Source organism: Alosa pseudoharengus, unplaced genomic scaffold (assembly GCF_046254945.1).
Source record: "Alosa pseudoharengus isolate Yale_2024_CS ecotype anadromous, Long Island Sound unplaced genomic scaffold, YU_APseudo_1.1 YU_APseudo_1.1_scf_24, whole genome shotgun sequence".
NCBI classification, from domain to species: domain Eukaryota; kingdom Metazoa; phylum Chordata; class Actinopteri; order Clupeiformes; family Clupeidae; genus Alosa; species Alosa pseudoharengus.
The window spans coordinates 27,610,358-27,631,489 of record NW_027468689.1 but is presented as its reverse complement, the minus strand read 5'-3'; the positions used below and the strand labels follow the sequence as shown (position 1 = coordinate 27,631,489).

At 43.4% G+C, this 21,132-nt stretch overlaps 1 protein-coding gene across 2 annotated transcripts in view; it reads left to right on the top strand.

The window, feature by feature from the left end:
• Nucleotides 1-21,132, top strand: part of itsn1 (intersectin 1 (SH3 domain protein)) — a 53,707-nt gene extending 32,575 nt beyond the window's left edge. For both annotated transcript variants that reach the window (XM_076303619.1, XM_076303618.1), the window contains 18 exons: nt 647-852; nt 1,336-1,418; nt 1,801-1,967; nt 2,162-2,207; nt 2,592-2,713; nt 4,197-4,320; nt 5,299-5,490; nt 9,849-9,970; nt 10,563-10,669; nt 10,972-11,155; nt 11,350-11,448; nt 11,940-12,107; nt 13,178-13,390; nt 13,617-13,738; nt 13,997-14,079; nt 14,277-14,360; nt 17,222-17,395; nt 17,700-21,132. In XM_076303619.1, coding sequence (XP_076159734.1) covers nt 647-852; nt 1,336-1,418; nt 1,801-1,967; nt 2,162-2,207; nt 2,592-2,713; nt 4,197-4,320; nt 5,299-5,490; nt 9,849-9,970; nt 10,563-10,669; nt 10,972-11,155; nt 11,350-11,448; nt 11,940-12,107; nt 13,178-13,390; nt 13,617-13,738; nt 13,997-14,079; nt 14,277-14,360; nt 17,222-17,395; nt 17,700-17,848 — 2,445 coding nt within the window. In that variant the 3' untranslated portion in view covers nt 17,849-21,132. The remainder of the gene's footprint in view (nt 1-646; nt 853-1,335; nt 1,419-1,800; nt 1,968-2,161; nt 2,208-2,591; nt 2,714-4,196; nt 4,321-5,298; nt 5,491-9,848; nt 9,971-10,562; nt 10,670-10,971; nt 11,156-11,349; nt 11,449-11,939; nt 12,108-13,177; nt 13,391-13,616; nt 13,739-13,996; nt 14,080-14,276; nt 14,361-17,221; nt 17,396-17,699) is intronic.

Below are 21,132 nucleotides of genomic sequence, written 5' to 3'. Positions count from 1 at the left end.
CTTACTACTTACTACTACTACTACTACTACTACTACTTACTACTTACTACTACTACTACTTACTACTACTACTACTACTACTACTACTTACTACTACTACTACTACTTACTACTTACTACTACTACTACTACTTACTACTACTACTACTACTACTACTACTACTACTACTACTACTTACTACTACTACTACTACTTACTACTTACTACTACTACTACTACTACTACTACTACTACTTACTACTACACAAACACACGCTCTTTTTCACTATTTTTCTTTCACTACTCTCTCTCACACACACACATACACACACATTCTCTCTCTGTTTTTCTCTTTCCTACTTTCTTTCTTTCACCCTCTCTCTCTCTCTCTCTTTCACCCTCTCTCTCTCTCTCTCTCTCTTTCACCCTCTCTCTCTCTCTCTTTCACCCTCTCTCTCTCTCTCTCTTTCACCCTCTCTCTCTCTCTCTCTTTCACCCTCTCTCTCTCTCTCTCTCTTTCACCCTCTCTCTCTCTCTCTCTCACATATACACACACACACAGTGGTTAGAGGTCAGGGCACTGGCTTGGATCGAGGGCTTGTTAATAGTTTGTTGTTGAAGTCCAGTGCAGTATGGTCAACTGCGCTTCCTCTTGTGGTCTGTCAGGGCGAGAAGGTGGAGGGTCTGCAGGCGCAGGCCCTGTACCCGTGGCGGGCCAAGAAGGACAACCACCTGAACTTCAACAAGAGCGAGATCATCACGGTGCTGGAGCAGCAGGACATGTGGTGGTTCGGCGAGGTGCAGGGCCAGAGGGGCTGGTTCCCCAAGTCCTACGTGAAGCTCATCTCAGGCCCCGTGCGCAAGTCCGTCAGGTACGGTCAGCCGGGCTGGGGATTGGTCAGATTGGGGAGGGAGACGCCGGGGGGCAGGAAGGCAGGGGATAAGGGCGGGGGTCTATTATCAGCTAGGGAGAAAGGAAGGGGGGGGGGGTTAGGATAAGATGAGTTGAAAAAGAGTCTGTCTGGGGGTGGAGACAAGGGAGAAAGATAGAGAGAAAGGAGAGAGGGGGGGGGGCTTCTGCTGTGGCTATTTAAGAGCTTTGATTTCCAACATTATAGTGCATTGTGATGAATGTCAAATACACATTGATAAAGGTGCCTGCAGGTCAAATATTCAAGTAATACCAGTAATATAGAACATTTAAATCCTCTTTCTCAGAACTCTTAAATGATCATCACAGAGAATATGTGCAGAATTTGAATGGAGTGAGGATGACGTTTGTTTGCCGTCAGCATGTGGTTTGTGTAGTGTGTAATGTGTGTAATGTGTGTAATGTGTGTATGTTTCTGTTGCAGTATTGAGTCAGGCTCGTCAGAAAGCCCACCAAGTGTGAAGAGACCTAGCCCCTCACCCAGCAAACCTCTGGAACTCGGAGAAGGTGGGGATCACACACACGCACACACACACACACACACACACAAACACACACACACACACACACACACACACACACACCCACCCACCCAGATCACTCACTGACACACATTCACACTCACACTCTGTTTCTCTTTTACAGACACCACACCACACCACACCACACCACAGCACAGCAAAACAATACCACACCACCAGATTATGTTAGTTTTACTCACAGACATTCATACTCACATACATACAAACAAACACACACAGTCATAGCACATAAACAATAATATTACATCTATATACTTCAGGTTAGACCTCCACCTAAAGCAAGCATGGACATAAGTAATTAATCTGTCTGTTCCAATGTGTTTGGATGCCTTTTGTCTCTTGTGTAGAGTACATAGCCATGTACACGTATGAGAGCACGGAACAAGGCGACCTGACCTTCCAGCAGGGGGATGTCATCACTGTCACCAAGAAGGAAGGCGATTGGTGGACAGGAGTAGTGGGGGGAAGGACAGGGGTTTTCCCCTCCAACTACGTCAAGCCCAAGGACTCTGATGTGAGTGTGTGTGTGTGTGAGAGAGAGAGATAGAGAGAGAGTGAGACTGAGTGAGTGAGAGAGAGAGAGAGCGCATGTGTGTGTGAGGAAGAGAGGATGAGAAAGACAGATATGAAAAGAGAGAGGGAGACTGATCCCCCCGAGTGCCTAACCATGTGTGTGTGTGTGTGTGTGTCCCCCCCCCCCCCCCCCAGGCTTTGGGAGCAGCAGGGAAGACGGGGAGTCTGGGGAAGAAGCCAGGTACACAGCAGCATGCAGCATCACCACTCATGACTCTCAGACCCACTAACACCACCACTGATTTACACCACACACACACGCACTGCTGCCAGACATCATCCTCACTGCAGCCCACACAGATACAGTATATGGCCATTGTGTGCTGACCTCAGTTCAGTTTAAGCCTGTGGAATGCATGCCCGTAGCGTGGTCATTCTGAGGCTAGTAACTACAATGATTTTATTGGGATTTGAAACACAGGGGCCAAAGTCTTGTCTTTCAGCCTAACTTCTAAGTGTCTCTAACTTCCCAGATTGGGATTATGTCTGTCATGTCCTTGTGTGTGTACACCTCAGATTGACCCATCTCAGATTAACGTGTCCCTGTCTCCATCCCCCCCTGCAGAGATTGCGCAGGTCATAGCCCCCTACACAGCCACAGGGACCGAGCAGCTGACTCTGGCCCCCGGCCAGCTCATCCTCATTCGCAAGAAGAACCCTGGAGGCTGGTGGGAGGGGGAGCTGCAGGTGTGTGTTATGGGAGCAAATCCGACTCAATCATTTTGTTACGTGTGTGTCTTGACTTTTAGGAATTATTTGTAACCGTGAAAATGAATTGTACAGGTAACTGTCGATATTACAGATATGCACTACAATCTATTCTATGGGTACTGTTTGATCTGTACAAATCATTTTCACAGTTACAAATTATTTCTACAGTTTGAAGTCATGACCCACATGTACAAAATGTTTGAGATTGATTTGATTCGATAGTGTGTGTGTGCCTGTATGTGTGCGTGTGTGGAGCTATGGTTAAGCAAGTACACAAATGTATTATGGTGTGTATATATTGCTTAAAGCAACACCAAAACGTTTTTTGTACCTTAAAATAATGTTTCCAAAATTGGTTCAGTGGTTCATCAACTCGTAACAGGGGGAACGGCACTTCTGCAATCGCATAGCGGCCGTTTATCGGCTATAACCGCACTATGTAAGTTTGCCAGATCGGGTAGCGGATCTGTAGTTTGATGGACTGAGACATAAGAACTTGATATGATTTGCTTCTGATGTCGTAATACATCATACTTTCGTAAAATCATACTCTACCTTGTCTGTGGACATTGTTATTTGCAAAGCCAGTGGATAAACAAATAGCGTGCGTCCGACAGAGGAAAAGTGCTTTGGTGTTGCTTTAAGGTTCTCCAGTGCTTCATGGGCCCAGCCAAAATAGATAATTACGTATCATGGCATTGAATATTTCTGATAAGCGCAGAAATGTCCTTGCCTTCAGCCCTTATACATACCGTAGACACTTGATTAAAAGCCCAGGCTTAATTAGGCGCAGGGTCCTCTTAAGGTGATGATACATGGGGTAACTTTTGTTTTCTGTTAGATCGGTTAGATTCTCCACAATTCAATCGTTTTTTTTACACAAACGATGAGCACAAAAGTAGACTAAGGGAAAATTCACTTAGATTTACCAGCATGGTAAAAAGAGGCAAAATAATGTGGTGACTCGCTCCCTTTGGTGGCCACAAAGTCCAAATATGCGTCCATTCTTCGATTATTTATACCGTAATCAATTTAATCGCATTTCCCATCTTTGCTAAGCTGAGGTTTTGTGTGAAAGAAATGAAAGGCCTGGCCCATATAGACGCCTGGCCCAAATCCAAGCAGGTCGAGTTCAGCAATTGAGGCAAATAAAAGCCCTGGCTATTAATCAAGTTCTTACGTGTGTGTGCGTGTGCATGTGCGCTCTTTTCTTTCGCAAATACTAATGACTAATAACAGCTAACTGTTGTTGTCATCCCAGGCTTATATTCCTACCATTTACAGGGCTTGGGTAGACCATTTTGGTCGAAGTGATTTCATTTACCTCCTGTATACAGTACATTGATTGTTTCATATCATTTTGTTTTGAGTTTTTTTTTCTCTTGGTTGTTAATGGTTAATATGGGAGTCTTGCACATCTCTGATTCTGTGATTGGTATTCATGTTTTGCTCCATGCAGGCGAGGGGGAAGAAGCGCCAGATTGGTTGGTTCCCGGCCAATTATGTCAAATTATTGAGCCCAAGCACCAGTAAGACCACACCCACGGAGCCGACGCCCCCCAAACTACCCACACCAAGTGCAGGTGCGAACCCAGCGACCTGATGCATAAACGCATTGTTTGTTTGCTTGTTTTGACTATATACTTTCCCTTTATATTTGATAACAACTTTGCTTGAAAAATGTTTGCACAGACACAGCACGTTTTCATGCCGGGAACAAACCGTTTTAAATAAGTTTATTGCCCAAATTCCGATGTCAATATTCCGATTAAGCTGTTTACAAGCTAGTAGAATGTCACATTTTAAGCATATTCCTGTTTACATAGCAATCAACATTATTCCGAATAAGTCAGCGACGCAGCCCACAAATAGGCTCCCAACGTCATGACGTAAATCTCCGCTGGTGAAATTCCCTCTTTTGGCTGAATGATATAACGTCTTCAGGGTGTTCCACCTGTATTTCACTTGTTCAGGCGTATGTCGATAGCCAGCCTCAAATCTTTTTTACAAATCTTTTTAAAAACGTCGCTATTACGACATTTTCTCCCATTGATGAACTCCATGACATTTGCATGATTGCAAGACAAAAGTTTGTCTTCCAAAAGTGTGCATGTTTTTTTGCCATGATTAGGAAAGTGCGTGAGGGACAATTGGTTAATTTTATCCTACTTCTGTGCGAATTGAGTATGCGCAGGCCTACAACACTTCCTTTTGGGAGCATATTCCATTTAAGGCGTTTTCATGAGCCAATATTCTGTTTAAAACGGGCATATGCTACGGGGTGTGCAAACGGTTTATTAGTAAACTGAATATGGCCTTTTTCGGTTTATTTCAATCAGAATAAGGTGTTTACAAGACACACGCATATTCAGTTTATTCCCAATAAACTGATTCAAAACCGTATATTGGCTGCATGGAAGCGTGCTGAGAGACTCAAGAGATGCATATCTAAACCAGTGAAGTTTCAGGTTGCTGCTATAGTTCTAGATTTGACTGTGTGTGTGTGTGTGTGTGTGTGTGTGTGTGTGTGTGTGTGTGTGTTTCTTTTTAATTGACACCAGTGTGTCAGGTGATCGGCATGTATGACTACACGGCGCAGAATGACGACGAGCTGCCCTTCGGCAAAGGTCAAATCATCAACGTCCTGAGCAGGGAGGACCCTGACTGGTGGAAGGGCGAACTGAACGGCTCTGTGGGTCTCTTCCCCTCAAACTACGTCAAGCTGACCACCGACACTGACCCCAGCCAGCAGTGTGAGTACACCACCCTTCTTCCACTCTTCGTCCTCTCTTTCTTTTTCTTGCTCTCTTTCTCTCCTCTCTCTCTCTCTCTCTCTCTCTCTCTACTCTTGCGCGCTCGCTCTCTCTCCTTCTGTTACACACACACTCTCACACACTAATCCCAGTCTCTCTCTGTTTTTTTTTACTTGCTGCATTCTGAAATGCATATGAAAGCTCAGACCTGTTTAAGGCATAGGGTTGTAGGAGGACCCTGCTCCAGGACTTGCCTTAGGGCTTAGGTTAGGTGGGTCGGTAAGCCAGATCTCCAGTCAGACCGGCATTTTAGGGTGGACACCCTAGGACCCACCACTTAAAACTACCAGTTGACCAACAGCCTTCATTCCTTCAGTCCTCCAGTTACTTAGACGACAGGAGCCTGGCCCTCTCTCCCCCACCACACTAACAACTCTGTCCCCTCATCCCCCCTGACCTTCCCCTGCCCTGCCCTGCCCTGTCCACTCCACCTCATGTGTAGCATGTCAGAGTCATTGTTCAGTGTCATCTTCTCCTTGCCTGCATGCTGTGTTTGTCATGTTGAACATGTCTGCCAGATCATGTAGCTTCTCTTAGCTTGTGAAGTTGCACATTGTGTTTTCCTTTTCCTCTCTCTTTGATTTCCCTTTTTTCCCTTTCCTTTTAATTCCTTATTTTTGACCTTATTTTTTTTTGTTTTTTGTTTTGTTTTTGTGTTGTCTTCTTCAAATCCCTTTTGTTACGCCGTTATTTTTTTGGCTTATGTGCTGTGTTCTCCTCTCTCTAGGACTCATATGTTGCCCATATCCCACTCTACCCTGAAAGTCCTCAAAGAGACCCACTATCCCCTAGTCACTGCCCCGCGGGATGATGGGAGATGACGCCCCCCTGAGGGTCTTGAGACTGCCACCTGCCCTCGTGGCTAGAAGACAAGCACTGCAGACAAAACAAAAAAATGAAACAAAACAAATGCAGCAGTTTTTTTTTCTTCTCTATTTTATTCACCTCAGTATTTAAACCGTTAAAGTAGATGCACGCCAAAATTACCAAGCAGCATTCTCCATGTTGAAAAGAAAAAGAAGAAAAAAAAAAGAAAACAAACTAAACAACTTGTATTCAAAGGAGTTTGTTTTTCTTGTCTTTGACTATAATTGAGTTAATCTATTTTGAAGTACTCACATGAATGACATGGGGGACTAATCAGGGGCTTTGGATAGTGGGTCCTTTTGTGGCTTTCTGTGAAATCCTCTTTTTTCCCGCCACTCAAACAAATTGCACTAAAGCAAAGTGACCGATGGACTCTGAGCACCCTGTCAAACGGCTCCCATTTGATGCTTAGACGCTTCACCCCGCCCTCTCCTAACTAATACCCCACCTTTGTCTCCACCCACTCCACCTGGCCCTTCCCCTCCACAGCTCCACAAAATGACCCACTATTCTTGCCCCAGACCTCCCAGGGCCCTGGACCACACCTAGTAGTGTCATAGCAGGCCTGCCCCTTGCCTATCGCTTGACCAATTCGAAGGCCTTTCTACTGCACTGGGGCAGCTCATTGGTTAGATTTGTCTTGAGTGACATGTAGAAGTCCTTCTATCCACCACCCCAACCCCACCCTCCCCCTCCTCCCCCACTGGTTTTACAGAACTCATAGGTGCTGCCCAAGACAGCAGGCAGGATAGGACTTCTCCATTCATCCAATCACATCCCTCTGTGTTGGTTTTTATGATTTTGATTCTTCCATTTTCATACCAAACATGAAATGAATAGGTTTTATGTGATTTTTCTCCTTTATTGTTTCATGTTTATAATATGCTAGGTGTTCCTTTGTAATTATTTCAGTAGAGTTTTTTTGTGTGTTGGGATGGAGATTGGTGTTGTAAAAACCAAATAACTGCACAATGGCCACTGATGTAGGAGAACGGTACAAGGAAACACAGATTATATCCACACACACACACACACATATACACACACACACACATATACACACACACACACACACACACACACACACACACACACACACACACACATGCACGCACAAACACTTTCTTTTTGATGTGTTGTGCTGGAGAGATATAGTTGGGAGTAGTCTCTCCCAGCCTTAAGCCTGGTGTAGTGCTCTGTATTCTCACAAAGTGGGGGCACACTGTTGGTTGCTGTCCTAACCACAGACACTTATTGCTCATCAGTGCCCCTTGTGCCTGAAGAGGGGAACTGCCTCAAATGATTGACCTGAGTCTGCCTCTAATGACTTGACTTGAGGTTGTCAGTCAGAACTAGGCTTAGCATGTTAACAGTGTCATCGTGTGTATTGTTCTGTTTTGTTTTTCTTTTTGAGGTAGCTGGGATGGTTCTGATCTCTCAGTTGGTGAGAAATTCCACTAGTTTACACGGCTCCTAAAAGTTGCCCTCTCTGACCGATTGTGTTGTCATATGTTTTATTAAATTGTCGCATTGCGTGGGAAGTTAGAAGGAGCAATATATCCCAAGTCACTTGAAGCAGTGACTTTTCTATTTTTATACTGAATTAAAAGCAATCTTATCACCAATAGTGTTTTAATATCTAAGGAGGTAGATGAATCTCCATGCCCTACACACAGACACACACGCACACAAACCTAAAGTAGAAAATAGAAGAGACCAAATCAAAGAGAGGTTTATGGCTTGTGCAGTCATATTCCCTTGATTTTTTTTTTTTTTTTTTTTGGCTTTTACTTTGGTCGAAGATTTTGTTTTGAAAACTCAAGAGCCGTAGCCGCTCCTTAAAAAAAGAGAATTCCTTTCAAAGACTAGCATCATGTTAAACTCAGCATGGAAGTTAAGGAATGTACTAAAACGAGCAAACAGTTTTAATACCCTAATCAAGTCGAATACTCATGAATAAAAATATGTTTACAAATAGAAAACGAACAACTAAAGACTGGTGTTTTCTTGTGGTGAGTGTTAACTGAGCACCAAACCAAGTGTGAGCACTCGCCTTTGCCTTACAATTGGAAGCCAACTAAGACGCATGTCATGGGATTGACTTAAACCACACATGTGATGTACTGGTACCCTATTTTGTATGGTTGATTTAATTCTGTCTGAGCTGTGTTTTTAATCGATCAGACCGATCTGAGTGTTATGTTGCGTTATTATGTCCGTGTTTCTCTCCGAACCTGACTGTGTTGTAGCTGCACTCAGCCTGTGTGTGTTTTTAATTCTGGCTCTGTGGTTTGCCATAATTGGCTCCACATAACGTAACAGTATTGGAATTTGCTGCTTACTGATTGGTTGGGTGAACCGTTCATCACATCTTTGATTCCACCCCCACCCTCCAGCTCCCTTAACATTTTGAGGATGTGGGATATAATGTCACAGATGGCTTGGATATTTGAGAAGCACAAAAAATAACAACATTGTAAGAGCTTCATGTTGGATATCTATTATACTGTGTTTAAAACAGAAGACTGGTATGCTTTTCTGTTTGAATCTCACAAAAAATCCAAAAACGTACCCATTGCACTCAGTTATTGAAGCATTTTATCATAAATGAATGTAAAAAAATGAAAATATATACAGACTATTCCTAGCTTTAATAAAAGTGTCATGCCGTCTTTATAGAAAATGACATGTATAACAATTAAAAAGCTCCATGGCAAAAATGAACTGGTGTTTTTCCTTCATGTGATATCAGTGTCTGATGTGTGCTGTCTCAGAATCTCATTGAATGTCCAGTATGTCAATGTCTCAGCCCTGAAATGCCTCATAGCAGAAATACAACATTAAGAGCAGCTAGCAACACTGCAGCAAGCTCAGTTTGAGAGGGAGAGAGGAGTAAGAGAAAGCTACTTGGAGTTAACAACACAACAGGGTTTGTGTGAAGGTAACGGTCCCATTGGGGTTAACTGAGGTAGAACCACACCGCCAGTGACTGCTGAAGTTTACAGAGCAGAGTGTTCAGAGAGCCACTGGGAGGCAGCAGAAAACTGCAGGACTGAGTGTGTGTGTGTGTGTGTATCCTCATGGGAGATTGGTCGTAACATGCATATTTTTTAAAAGGACCACAGATAGGATGCATTTTTAGGGGTTTGGGTGAGTAACAGATTGTGATCAACTTCCGTGTGTGTTGCTTGCTCTGGGTGTGTGTCTGTGTGTATGGTTGAAATTATTTACGCGGTTCTTTACATTTTGAGACTGCGTTCATACTATATGTGTATGAGATGCCTGCTGCGTGCTACACTGGATGAGTCTGTGTGTGTATGTACAGTAAGTGAACGTAAGTAAAAAAATGCTGATCTTTGTGTGTCTCTAAGTGTGTGTGTGCATGAGAATGATCCATGCTGAGCTCTGTGTGCATGTGTGTGTCCTTGCAGGGTGCGCCGACTTGCACCTCCTGGACATGCTGACCCCCATGGAGCGCAAGCGGCAGGGCTACATCCACGAGCTCATCGTCACCGAGGAGAACTACGTCAATGACCTGCAGCTGGTCACCGAGGTAATAGCCAAGAAGTGCTACACACACACACACTCTTGAGAATATGTGGATATTTGTGTGAGTGCTACAACCAATGCGCTCATACACAGTTTGTGAACTGCTCCAGACACATGCACTCACAAGCTGGCACAAGCCTTATACAAGCAGTTCATGGGGGCCCAGAGATGTCTTAACCTTGTCGTTTATTAGCTGTGAGGATTTTGGGAGACAGTTTGAGGAGAGGGAGATTAGTGCAGTAGTGCTCACTCAAATGTTCTTTGGTAGGGATCTATCCTGTGTACCCTCTTAAAATGACAATAAAAAAACACAACCTCCTTGTCAATTGAGATGTTTTTTTTTCCGGAGGAGTATATTGAGCATATTAATAGTATAGAGTGTGTTGGTTTAAGTCAGGTCTGAGGTAATGTCCTGAACCCACTCCCCATCTCTCTCCTCCTTATTTCCTATCTACCCATCACCGCCCTGTGAAAGAAAGGCTAGAAAAAGGCCCAAGATCTAGCTTAAGGAGTGTTGTAAAGGAGACTAGTGTTGTGTTGGAAGACTAGAGGAGGCACATGCCTGTATGAGCTGATGTGGCCAACCCGACCCACAGATCTTCCAGAAGCCTCTATTGGAGTCGGAGCTGCTGACGGAGAAGGAGGTGGCCATGATCTTCGTCAACTGGAAGGAGCTGATCATGTGCAACATCAAGCTGCTCAAGTATGACACACACACACACAACATTTTTACTTTCATATTCACAGTTCCCTACTTTATGCACCTTCACCCTACTCCGGGGCTCTGCACACACACACACACACACACACACACACACACACCCCAACCTTTAACCTTCAGTAAACACATTCTTAAAGATTCACAGGTAGATACATAAACTCACTCTTGTTGCTGCACACTCACTCATTCACATACACAGACACACGCACACACACACTGTGTGAACATGAACACCCGTGCAGGCCTAATGGACCTCTGCTCTGCCCTTCTCCCCCCGACTCCAGGGCCCTGCGCGTGCGGAAGAAGATGTCGGGCGAGCGCATGCCGGTGAAGATGATCGGGGACATCCTGACGGCGCAGCTGCCCCACATGCAGCCCTACATCCGCTTCTGCAGCTGCCAGCTCAACGGCGCCACGCTCATCCAGCACAAGACCGACGAGGCGCCCGACTTCAAGGACTTCGTCAAGGTGAGGTGGCTTGCCTGGGATGCCTGTAAACGGCCAAATGTATTTAAGTAAAAAGAGAAACGTTTTTTAAATGGAAAGAAGCATTTTTAAATGAAAAGAAGTATGTGTGTGTGTGTGTGTGTGTGTTTGTGTGTGAGAGTGGGAGAGCTGTGAGTGTGTTGTGTCTGATGAGTGTTTTGTGTTGTGATTGGCAGAGGTTGGCCATGGATCCGCGGTGTAAAGGGATGCCCCTCTCCAGCTTCCTGCTCAAGCCCATGCAGAGGGTCACCCGCTACCCCCTCATCATCAAGAATGTAGGTATCAACAACAGACACCACACACACTCACTTGCGCGCACACACACACACATACACACACATGATTTCAAGTATACACGGTCAATACAAGCTTATCATCAAAAACATATGTTTGCAAAAGACTTCTGTTCATACTCCTATCAAGATTGTTAGTAAATTGTTAGACAAAATGCAAAAAATAGCACACTCAACACCTTAATCTAAACTGAACTGGGTGCTGAATTCTCCTCTGAATGTATAATCAGGCACCGCACTCATCAAACTTTTTTCCTAGTGCTGTCCTAGTGACAAAATGCAAAAATGCCTGCACAATATTGTATGTATTGCCATCAGCCTGACAAGAAGTTCACAACATTAAATTAAGTTAGTATTTTATGACCAAAAGAGGTGCCTTTGTATATATTTGATATCCACACACAGTGTGTAGTGTCTGTATGTGCTGCATGTGTTCATATGTGCCTCTCTGTGTGTGTGTGTGTGTGTGTCAGATTTTAGAGAACACGCCAGAGAGTCACCCGGACCACAGCCACCTGCGCCAGGCACTGGAGAAGGCCGAGGAGCTGTGCTCGCAGGTCAACGAGGGCGTCAGGGAGAAGGAGAACTCCGACCGGCTGGAGTGGATCCAGGCACACGTGCAGTGTGAGGGGCTCTCAGAGGTACACACACACACACACACACACACTACCGGTAAATAAAATGTACATTTCTTCCGGCTAGCCAGGAAACATTCTCCTATTATTCACTTAATCATAAGTCTTTGAATAATAAAACGTTTATTTCATACGGCTATAACACTTCAGCCAACATGTCACATACTATGCCAACAACCATGTTCAATGCTGTCAACGAGCCCCCCCTTCCGTCAGCCAGAAGAAGAGCGACAACTTCCTCTTCCTCTTAAAACGGTACCAGCTTATAAGTCGTCTCCTTTTGGTAAGACAGCTATCCAATCATGCAAAGTTAAAAAAAAAAGTTATTCTGCCAAAACCAAGGGCAGGGGGTGGGGGCATAGCGACCAGACACTAAAAGTCTTCAATCCTTTCTTACTGTAAGTAGTTTATTATACAAGAATAAAAAGGATACAGAAAACTACAATGTACAAAAAGTATATATGTAATACACAGAATACAGTAGATTAAAGTTGAGCCCTCCTAAAGTTATTCCACTTAAAGTGGTTATAAGAAATGTGGGGTTCTGCTGTCCAGCAGTGTCTGAAAAAGTAAAAAATGTCAGATTCCGATGTCGACCGTACGTAAATATATTTTTCTCGTAAATATATTTTTTGTGCCTTATCTTATATGGTATGTTGCTATGTGCTTATTCCTGATTGGCGATGGCAGGTCTGTTGTTTTTTCTCTGATGGAGACAGTCTTTGTGGTTTGACCGTGTGAGAACCTTTCACAGGGTGTTCTTGTGTTGCAAGAGTGTTGCAAGGGTGTGCTTCAAACTCAAACATGGTTATATTTTCATAGTATGATTACATTTATACAAATGTAATGCTGTATCTAAGGTGTCTGGGGTTTCTTGGCAGCACTGTCAGGTTGACTTTCTGGCTGGTTATTCAACAACAACAACAACACACACACACACACACAGCCTTATAAGTTTATAACATAAGGAAGTACAGTATGGAGACTCACAAACCCACAGTATCAGAACTACACTCTCATCAGTGTGTACATACAACAGTTCACCAATAGTGCTTTCATGCCTTTTCCTCCACAAGCAACTGGTGTTCAACTCTGTGACCAACTGCCTGGGCCCACGCAAGTTCCTCCACAGCGGCAAGCTGTACAAGGCCAAGAGCAACAAGGAGCTGTACGGCTTCCTGTTCAACGACTTCCTGCTGCTCACCCAGATCATCAAGCCGCTGGGCTCGTCCGGCTCCGACAAGGTGTTCAGTGCCAAGTCCCACCTGCAGTACCGCATGTACAAGACGGTGAGTTCAAGCCCGTCTGTGGTATTAATTTGTTTTACTATTTATACAAGAACTCAGTTAATGTCCATAAAGGCAGTGAAATTGAAATGGAATTGTGAGTTATTCTGAGAACAAAGAGTTATTTGTGAGGAGATGGTTGTTGTTTGAGGATGGTAGTGTCCAGAGCTGCTAGGACTCTACCTTAGAGTCCTCCCATGACCTTTGACCCCCTCTGAACCCCCTATAGCCCATCTTCCTGAACGAGGTTCTGGTGAAGCTCCCCACTGACCCTTCCGGAGACGAGCCCTTATTCCACATCTCGCACATCGACCGCGTCTATACCATACGGGCCGAGAGCATCAATGAGAGGTAGGGCACATAGTCACTGATGCTCTCTCTCTCTCCTTTTGGCTCTGTCTGTCTCTCTCTCTCATCTTTTTTATATGAACAATCTCTCTCTCTCTCATACACTCACTCACTCACTCACTCACACACACACACACACACTTTCATTACATCTGCACTCAAAATAAAAGATTTTTATACAACTTCCCCAAACTCTTGTATCCTTTTATGCATACACACAAACGCACTGTCAGCACTCTTCCACATGTGCATGTTTTACAGGACGGCGTGGGTGCAGAAGATTAAGGCAGCCTCGGAACTCTTCATTGAGACCGAGAAAAAGAAGAGGGAGAAGGCCTACCTGGGTATGTCATCAACACACACACACACACACACACACACACAAAGCACCTGTTTCACAGTAGCTTTTATTCCATGTAATACTTGTTAACTGTTGGTAATTGACATTCTTCTATGTGTGTTTTAGACATTTCTTCTCTATATTGCTGCCTCTGATATGTATGTTTGTGTGTTCTAACTGTTTTGTCCTTCTCTACTGCAGTACGCTCCCAGAGGGCCACAGGCATCGGCAGACTCATGGTCAACATCGTCGAAGGGATCGAGCTCAAGCCCTGCCGTTCCCATGGTAACTAGTCTGTCTCATCATCTTTCTGTCTTTGGATGAAGTTGACACGTGAGCCTAAATCAGAAACAATTAGCTGCATCACACAAAACATGGTTTCTGACTATAAAGTGAAAGCACTCAGGGCCAGATGTACGTACATTTGCTAACGTAGCGTTATCAGCGTCATGGACACACCGCAGATTGCGAACGCTGTCAGACCCAAGTTTCCGTCGTATTTATCAATCGTTCAATCCTTAGTGTAAACTGCGCCTTTCTCCGCCCATAAACGCAATTTACGAACGTCCACAACTGAATGGCAGCGCCTACATACAAGCGCAGTTGAATGAAGTTAACTGATGACAACATTAAAAAGAATCAAATGTTTAGCGATCATGAAATAATACCATACATGATAACATGTAAACAAGCAGGGAGATAATGAAGATCAGTAGTTCTACTCAAACTACTTGTGCACGTACTGTAGGCTATGGATGATTGGTCAAATCTAGCAAGTAGGAAAGTTTAAGTGAATGATGTGAAAGTGAAAGTAAGACATTCGAAAGGCCAACGAAAGTTAAGGTTGCTTTTGGTAGTACAAATACTTTCACCACAAAAACTAGTGCTCTAAATAGCGATTCTGTTGTCTTTGAAAGGTTCTCTTATTGATGCATTGAACTGCAATTTGGATTAACACCTGCTTTTACAAGGCGGAAGTATTTAGGCGCAGAATAGACGTGCGCTTTCAGGAGCAGTCTTTGTACATACCGCGGAATACATAATTAGTCGCTCTTTACTCTTCCCCTCCCATCTTTTTACGCTAAACTCCCACTTTCCCCTGGATCCTCCCATGAATGCATATGCATGACATGACAAACGCAATCTGCCACTTTCAGCTCCCGCGACAGGCAGTTTGCGCTTTTACATCATTGCGGCCTGTTTGTACATACCTCGCAATGATTTTACACCCACATTGCGAAACGAATACGCCTGAAGTGGGCGCAAAAGCGTTAGTACATCTGGCCCTCAGTGCTCACAATTTCCTGGAAATGCCTGTTGATGCAATAAGAGGGAAATATTTACTAGTAGTACTTTTCCTGGGCTCTTGCATGCTCTTCTATACACATTCCTTAAAAACACTTCTAACACACACCTAACAGTTCATCCTAACTGCATGCGAAGGTCTGACTGTGGCGTAGCCTTGAGTTTTCTCTGTCCACTCTCTCTGTTAAACATGCTGATGCTATTGTGTCATACTCAGGGTAGGAATTTCACGGCGGCCACGACGGCCATGGCCGTCGTAGCCCCTTGCGTTGGCCGTGAAGCCCCTTTGAAAATCATAGGTTTACAGGCCACGGTGGCCTTGGTGCCCCCTTCTTTCAATATTCTGCTTTGTCCTACTAATTTATTTAGCCTGTGGCCTGTCAAAATAATCTTAGCATTCACAGCGCAAATTAATTTAGTCTTTTACGCAGTGGAGAAAGTGACAGCGCAAGAAAGTGCATCCAAATTCACCCATTCTTCTCAGTTGAACTACTGGCGAAGTAGCCTATTCATCACACAGACATCACAAGTATCACATGAAAGAGCTTTTTCTCAGCTTTTAAACGATGTTAGCCGATAATTGCTGTGTTAAACGGTTCGCGAGAAAAGTAAATAATATAATTCAATTTAATCATACATTCTACTGAAGGTTTTGCGTCCATGATCTCCCTACCCATTCATCTCGGTGGAATACTTCACGAACCCTTCTTTTAACACATGACAAACCACATATCAGAATAAACAGCAGACCTTACCGAACACAAAGGTGTAAAGCAGTCCCCTGTACAGTTAGCCGTTCCAGAGTAATCCAGTTTTGAATTTGCAGTAAATTTCGACATGCATGGATGTCTCCAAATTTGGGCTTTAAGTTTTACAATGTGTTTAAATTGTTCCACATGATTTCATAACGGGCCAAATACAAAATAAATGTTACAAATATCGCCTAGATATTGGTAAATCAGAGGACAGCTGACTAAGAGTTTGTGAAAGTAGCCTTAATGATTACAAAATGCTAAGCATGCATCTAGGCTATTTGAGTTTCTTAAAGCTGAGCTGTGCTACATTTAAATTGTTCAATACATGATTTCATAGCAGGCCAAATATAAAATACATTTTATATATAGCCTAGATATCTGTTTTTATTAGATGATCAGATGATTTACAGTTACATGTAATATGTCATGTTTCATGTTTTTGTAATGTTTCATACAGTGATGCAGGTCTACTGCAGTGAATAGGCTAAATACAACTTTGATCATTTTTATAGCCTACTACTGTATAGTTAACTTTGGCCTTGGTGCCCTGACATGTGGCCTTTGTGCCCCCCACCAAATATGCCCAACTGAAGGCCAAGTGGCCTTGCCCCCAGAATGGTGAAATTCCAAGCCTGGTCATACCTCTTGTTCAACATAGCAGAACAATGCAAGTGACTTCAAAGAAAATATGATGTAATCAAACTGAAATTGTTGCTAATGCTTGCTCACGTGCAGTAAGGACACTGTAGCATTCTCACACTGACAGTGCACTTCCTGTGCCTGCTCTCCTCTCACATGCTCATATCAACTAGAATCACTTTGCTGCTCAAAAGGTCTCCTAACATCCTGATGCTTGATTGTTGTTCCTGAATTATAAGTGTCATTGGGTGAAAGTGTCTGCCGAGTGAAAAAACATAAAGAAATGTAGAACTGTAAATGTTATAATCATATATTTACCAAGTGGGTGTTGGTGGATGTTGCAAATTAATTGAAGCATTTATTATAGTAAAAACATGAAGCCATAAAGATTTGACAGCTTGAAGTAAGTGCAAGTCTTCTCATCAGTGGCTGTTGGTGTGTGTACAGGGAAGAGTAACCCCTACTGTGAGGTGACGATGGGGTCGCAGTGCCACATCACCAAGACCCTGCAGGACACGCTGAACCCCAAGTGGAACTCCAACTGTCAGTTCTTCATCAAAGACCTGGAGCAGGATGTGCTGTGTGTCACCGTCTTCGAGAGGGACCAGTTCTCCCCCGACGGTGAGAATCTCTATCTCTCTCTCTCTCTCACACAGAAATTCATAAAATTCCTGAACAAGCACAAAGATAAATGCAAGTGTACCTTCAAATACACACATACAAACACACTGATTCATTAACGTTAGCCACAAGTACAACACAAGTGTATGTGTACCAGCAAACACACCGATACACTGCTTTCCTTGCTTTTTCTCCACATATACCCACTCCAAGACACTTACTTACAGTACTCTGGCACAGATTCCCAGATTCTCTTTCCTCCTCGTCTGTTTCTGTCAGTCACCCGCTTTCTCCTTCTCCCCAGATTTCCTGGGCAGGACCGAGATCCGCCTGGCGGACATTAAGAAAGACCAGGGCTCCAAGGGGCCCATCACCAAGCGGCTGCTGCTTCACGAAGTCCCCACAGGCGAGATCGTAGTGCGCCTTGACCTGCAGCTCTTTGATGAAACTTGAGCAGTCCCATGCCTCTCAAATACACAAACACACACACACACACACTACGCCCCTTTCTTCCCACCCTTGGTGTTTTGAGGCCTAGCAGCCTACTGTGACAATCCCACCTGCCCTGCTCCAAAAACACACACCATACCCCAGTGTGTGTGTGTCTGTGTGTGTTTATTTGTGCTTGGAAGCAAGTGTGTGTCTCTGCGTGTCTGTGTAAAAGCTGTGACAGTCTTAATCAGTGATCTATTTTTATGAACAATTTTATGTTTTTAAATCATGACCATTATACACATGAGGACACCAGTGCTGAGGTCTCTAGTCGGCTGACGTAGCCTGAGAGGAAATAAGACTCTAGTATTTATCAGCTTCATCTCTCTCTCTCTCTCTCACTGCTGCAGCTGTTTTATCAGTAGTTTTGCTAAAAGAACACTATTCATATATGTGGCCTAAATATGGGAAGGACTGATTTAAAGGCCAATTTGCATCAATAGGTGAATTGACTCCTGGAGGTGAGGTGGAGGGGAGAAAGTTAAAAGTACATCAGCATGCAAAAGGAAAGAGTAGGAGGAAAGCCTGTGTGTAGCTGGTTCATTTCCCCTCTTAGTTACTTAGTGTCAAAGCTCTGTCTCCAGGGTGTGGACTCGCGTCACAAACTGCGTCTGGCGCAGGCCGTCTGGACTGTCAGCGACCACAGATAAGGCTGTTGGTGCACGTACTGTAGATTTAGCAGAACACAAACCCTTCAAACACATCCACTATGAGCCAAAAGCCAGTATCCTCAGTCAGTAAGCAGTAGATTCATTCCAGCCGCAGCTATTATCAGCGTAGTTCCATCTCTTTTTTTTTTTCTTTTTTTTTTTTTTTTCAAGTCGTTGGTTTAGGTACAAAACATCCAAGGCATCAGGCAGATATGATATGTAGGCATGCTGTAAAACTGCATTAAGCATTTTTGGATTGATCAGGCATTGTTTTCTTTCATATAAATTTGGTCTTTAAGTATTTGCGCCTTCAGCAGTGCAGATTAGGTTAGCATTAACGTCATCTGTAGTGCCACAGTGTTGACCCTCTCACAGAGCGGTCAGCGCTCTACCCCACAAATGTCCAGATAAGTCCAGGTTGACCATAAGCAAACAACTCGCATTCCAATCCACCGTTAAACAATGTGTGCCATGTGAGATGTCAAAGGATGTCCAAATGTATGCAAATAACCTGTTGAGAAAGTGCTCCTTGATTTAGTTCAGGAGGTCTTCAACTGGCATCGCAACTCTTAATGATCTCAGACTGACCAAGATTTGTTTATTTTGTTTCATTTTAATCTTAATTTATAAATTATTTATTGGATTGACGCAGGTTTGAGACCAGGTCCCATATGTGAATGTAAACAGGGTGGTGATGGAGAGGAGATGGGAGGTAGCCCTACTTGAGTTAAGTTTTGATACATGACCAAGCCTGTGACTGTCACCACGGGCACATTCATGACAACGGTTTTGGTGAGCAAAACTTGTAGCAATATGTGAAGCCTTGTTTAAGCATCTTAAGTATAAAGAATGGGGAGTCCACAGGGAAACCTTCAAATATTTGAAAAAAAAAACACTCCATTCTGCTGCATTCCAAGAAGTCTCATAATATTCTGCCTTGACACACTCCTAAAGCTGTCAAAGTGGTCAAGGATTTTTAAGTGGAGTTAGCATTGCGTATGTATATAAAGGAGATAAGAGATAAATAAGAGAGTTATGAGTGACCACAGACGAGAGCCAGGGGCTAAGTGATCTGAGATTATATGAAGTTTGTGATGCCTAACCCTGATGCGCTCTTCCTCTCAATCATTCATATCTAACCGTTTGGAAACATGTACTGTATATTTGCTGTCATTTTTTGTTATTTTGAATTAGTTGTTTTTTTCCATACATCAAAAAAGGTAACTATTTAATATAGAGTGCTATATTTATGATGGGTATGAATGACATTGGTCATGATTGTGGAGGACCACTTTTGTAAATGTGCATTTTTGATTTCGATGGGTGTTCCCCCCCCCCCCCCCCCCCACAGGAATTGTGCTTTGGGTGGGGATGCTAGTGTGGTTAACACTGTACAGTAGTTGTATATGTTTGTAAAGAGCAACTGTTTTGAGGTCAGCCTTCCAAATCAGTTTTTGAATTTGTTTTCATCCACAAGACGAGTAGCTGACAGATGAATAGTGGTACTGAGATATGCTGTTAGGAGTGTTTTTAGTACAAATATAAAATGATGCTGGATAAAAATGGTCACTTAACATTAAAAGAATGAAATAGAGTTGGTCAAAAGGGAAATGCTGACCCATGATGTTTGTTTGTGTATCTGGTCTTTCTCACGAGGAAGAAGCATATTCCTTATTACCGCCTAGACAGTTTCCTTGAATTGACCAGTCTTAAGGCAGCTCTGCTGAAAGGTGGAGTCAGGACTGAGGTGATCTTTGGACAGACCCTTGCTGTTTTGTGAAATGACCTGCCCGGGGAAGAGAAGCTGGATTGTTTTCTCCTGTAGCAGCTCTGTACATGTGTGTGTGGCGTTCTGTGCATTTGAGATGAATAGTTAAGAATAGAAACCTTAGGTTTCTTCCCTCTCTCTGTGTGTGTGTGTGTGTGTGTGTGTGTGTGTGTGTATGAGTGATTCCATGTGGTATGTAAGAGTGTGAATTCATGTCATAAGCCCTACAGATGAATAGTGACTAGTACCCAACACCCTGACCTTTGACCCTTGCTGTTCCCGTGGCGCTCAGTTCTGTACAGTCCAAAGCAGTTGGCTCGCCCATTTTTTTTTTTTTTTTTTTAAAGGATGAAGCAGTCTTACTGAATCAATGTACAGGAAGTGTCCATGTTACAAGCTCTGAAGGAAGTATAATATATTACTACTTGAACATGAATTATGTTGATGACAATATATTGTTATCAATGTAGGAGCATTATTATTATGTTATTGTCTTAAATGTTACCAATAAATCTCAATTGGACCAAAGTTTACGTTTGTGATGTTTTGGAAAATGTGTATGTGCATTTGTTTTTATGCAAGTTTTTTTCAGCTCCTTTATTAAGGAGAGTGGTAATTCAGCATTTAGTATGTGGACTGTTTCAGTATTGAATCATCTAATAAGGCCCTGTCATAAATATACACTCTCAAAAATTAAATGTACATTATGTAATGTTTTTGCAGTCCCAGCAGTTTTCCTGCAATTGACATGATTTGACTAATACTGTACTCACACCTGTCTTAGTGTGGCTGTTTTTGGAAAGTATTTACTTTGTATAAATAGTGAT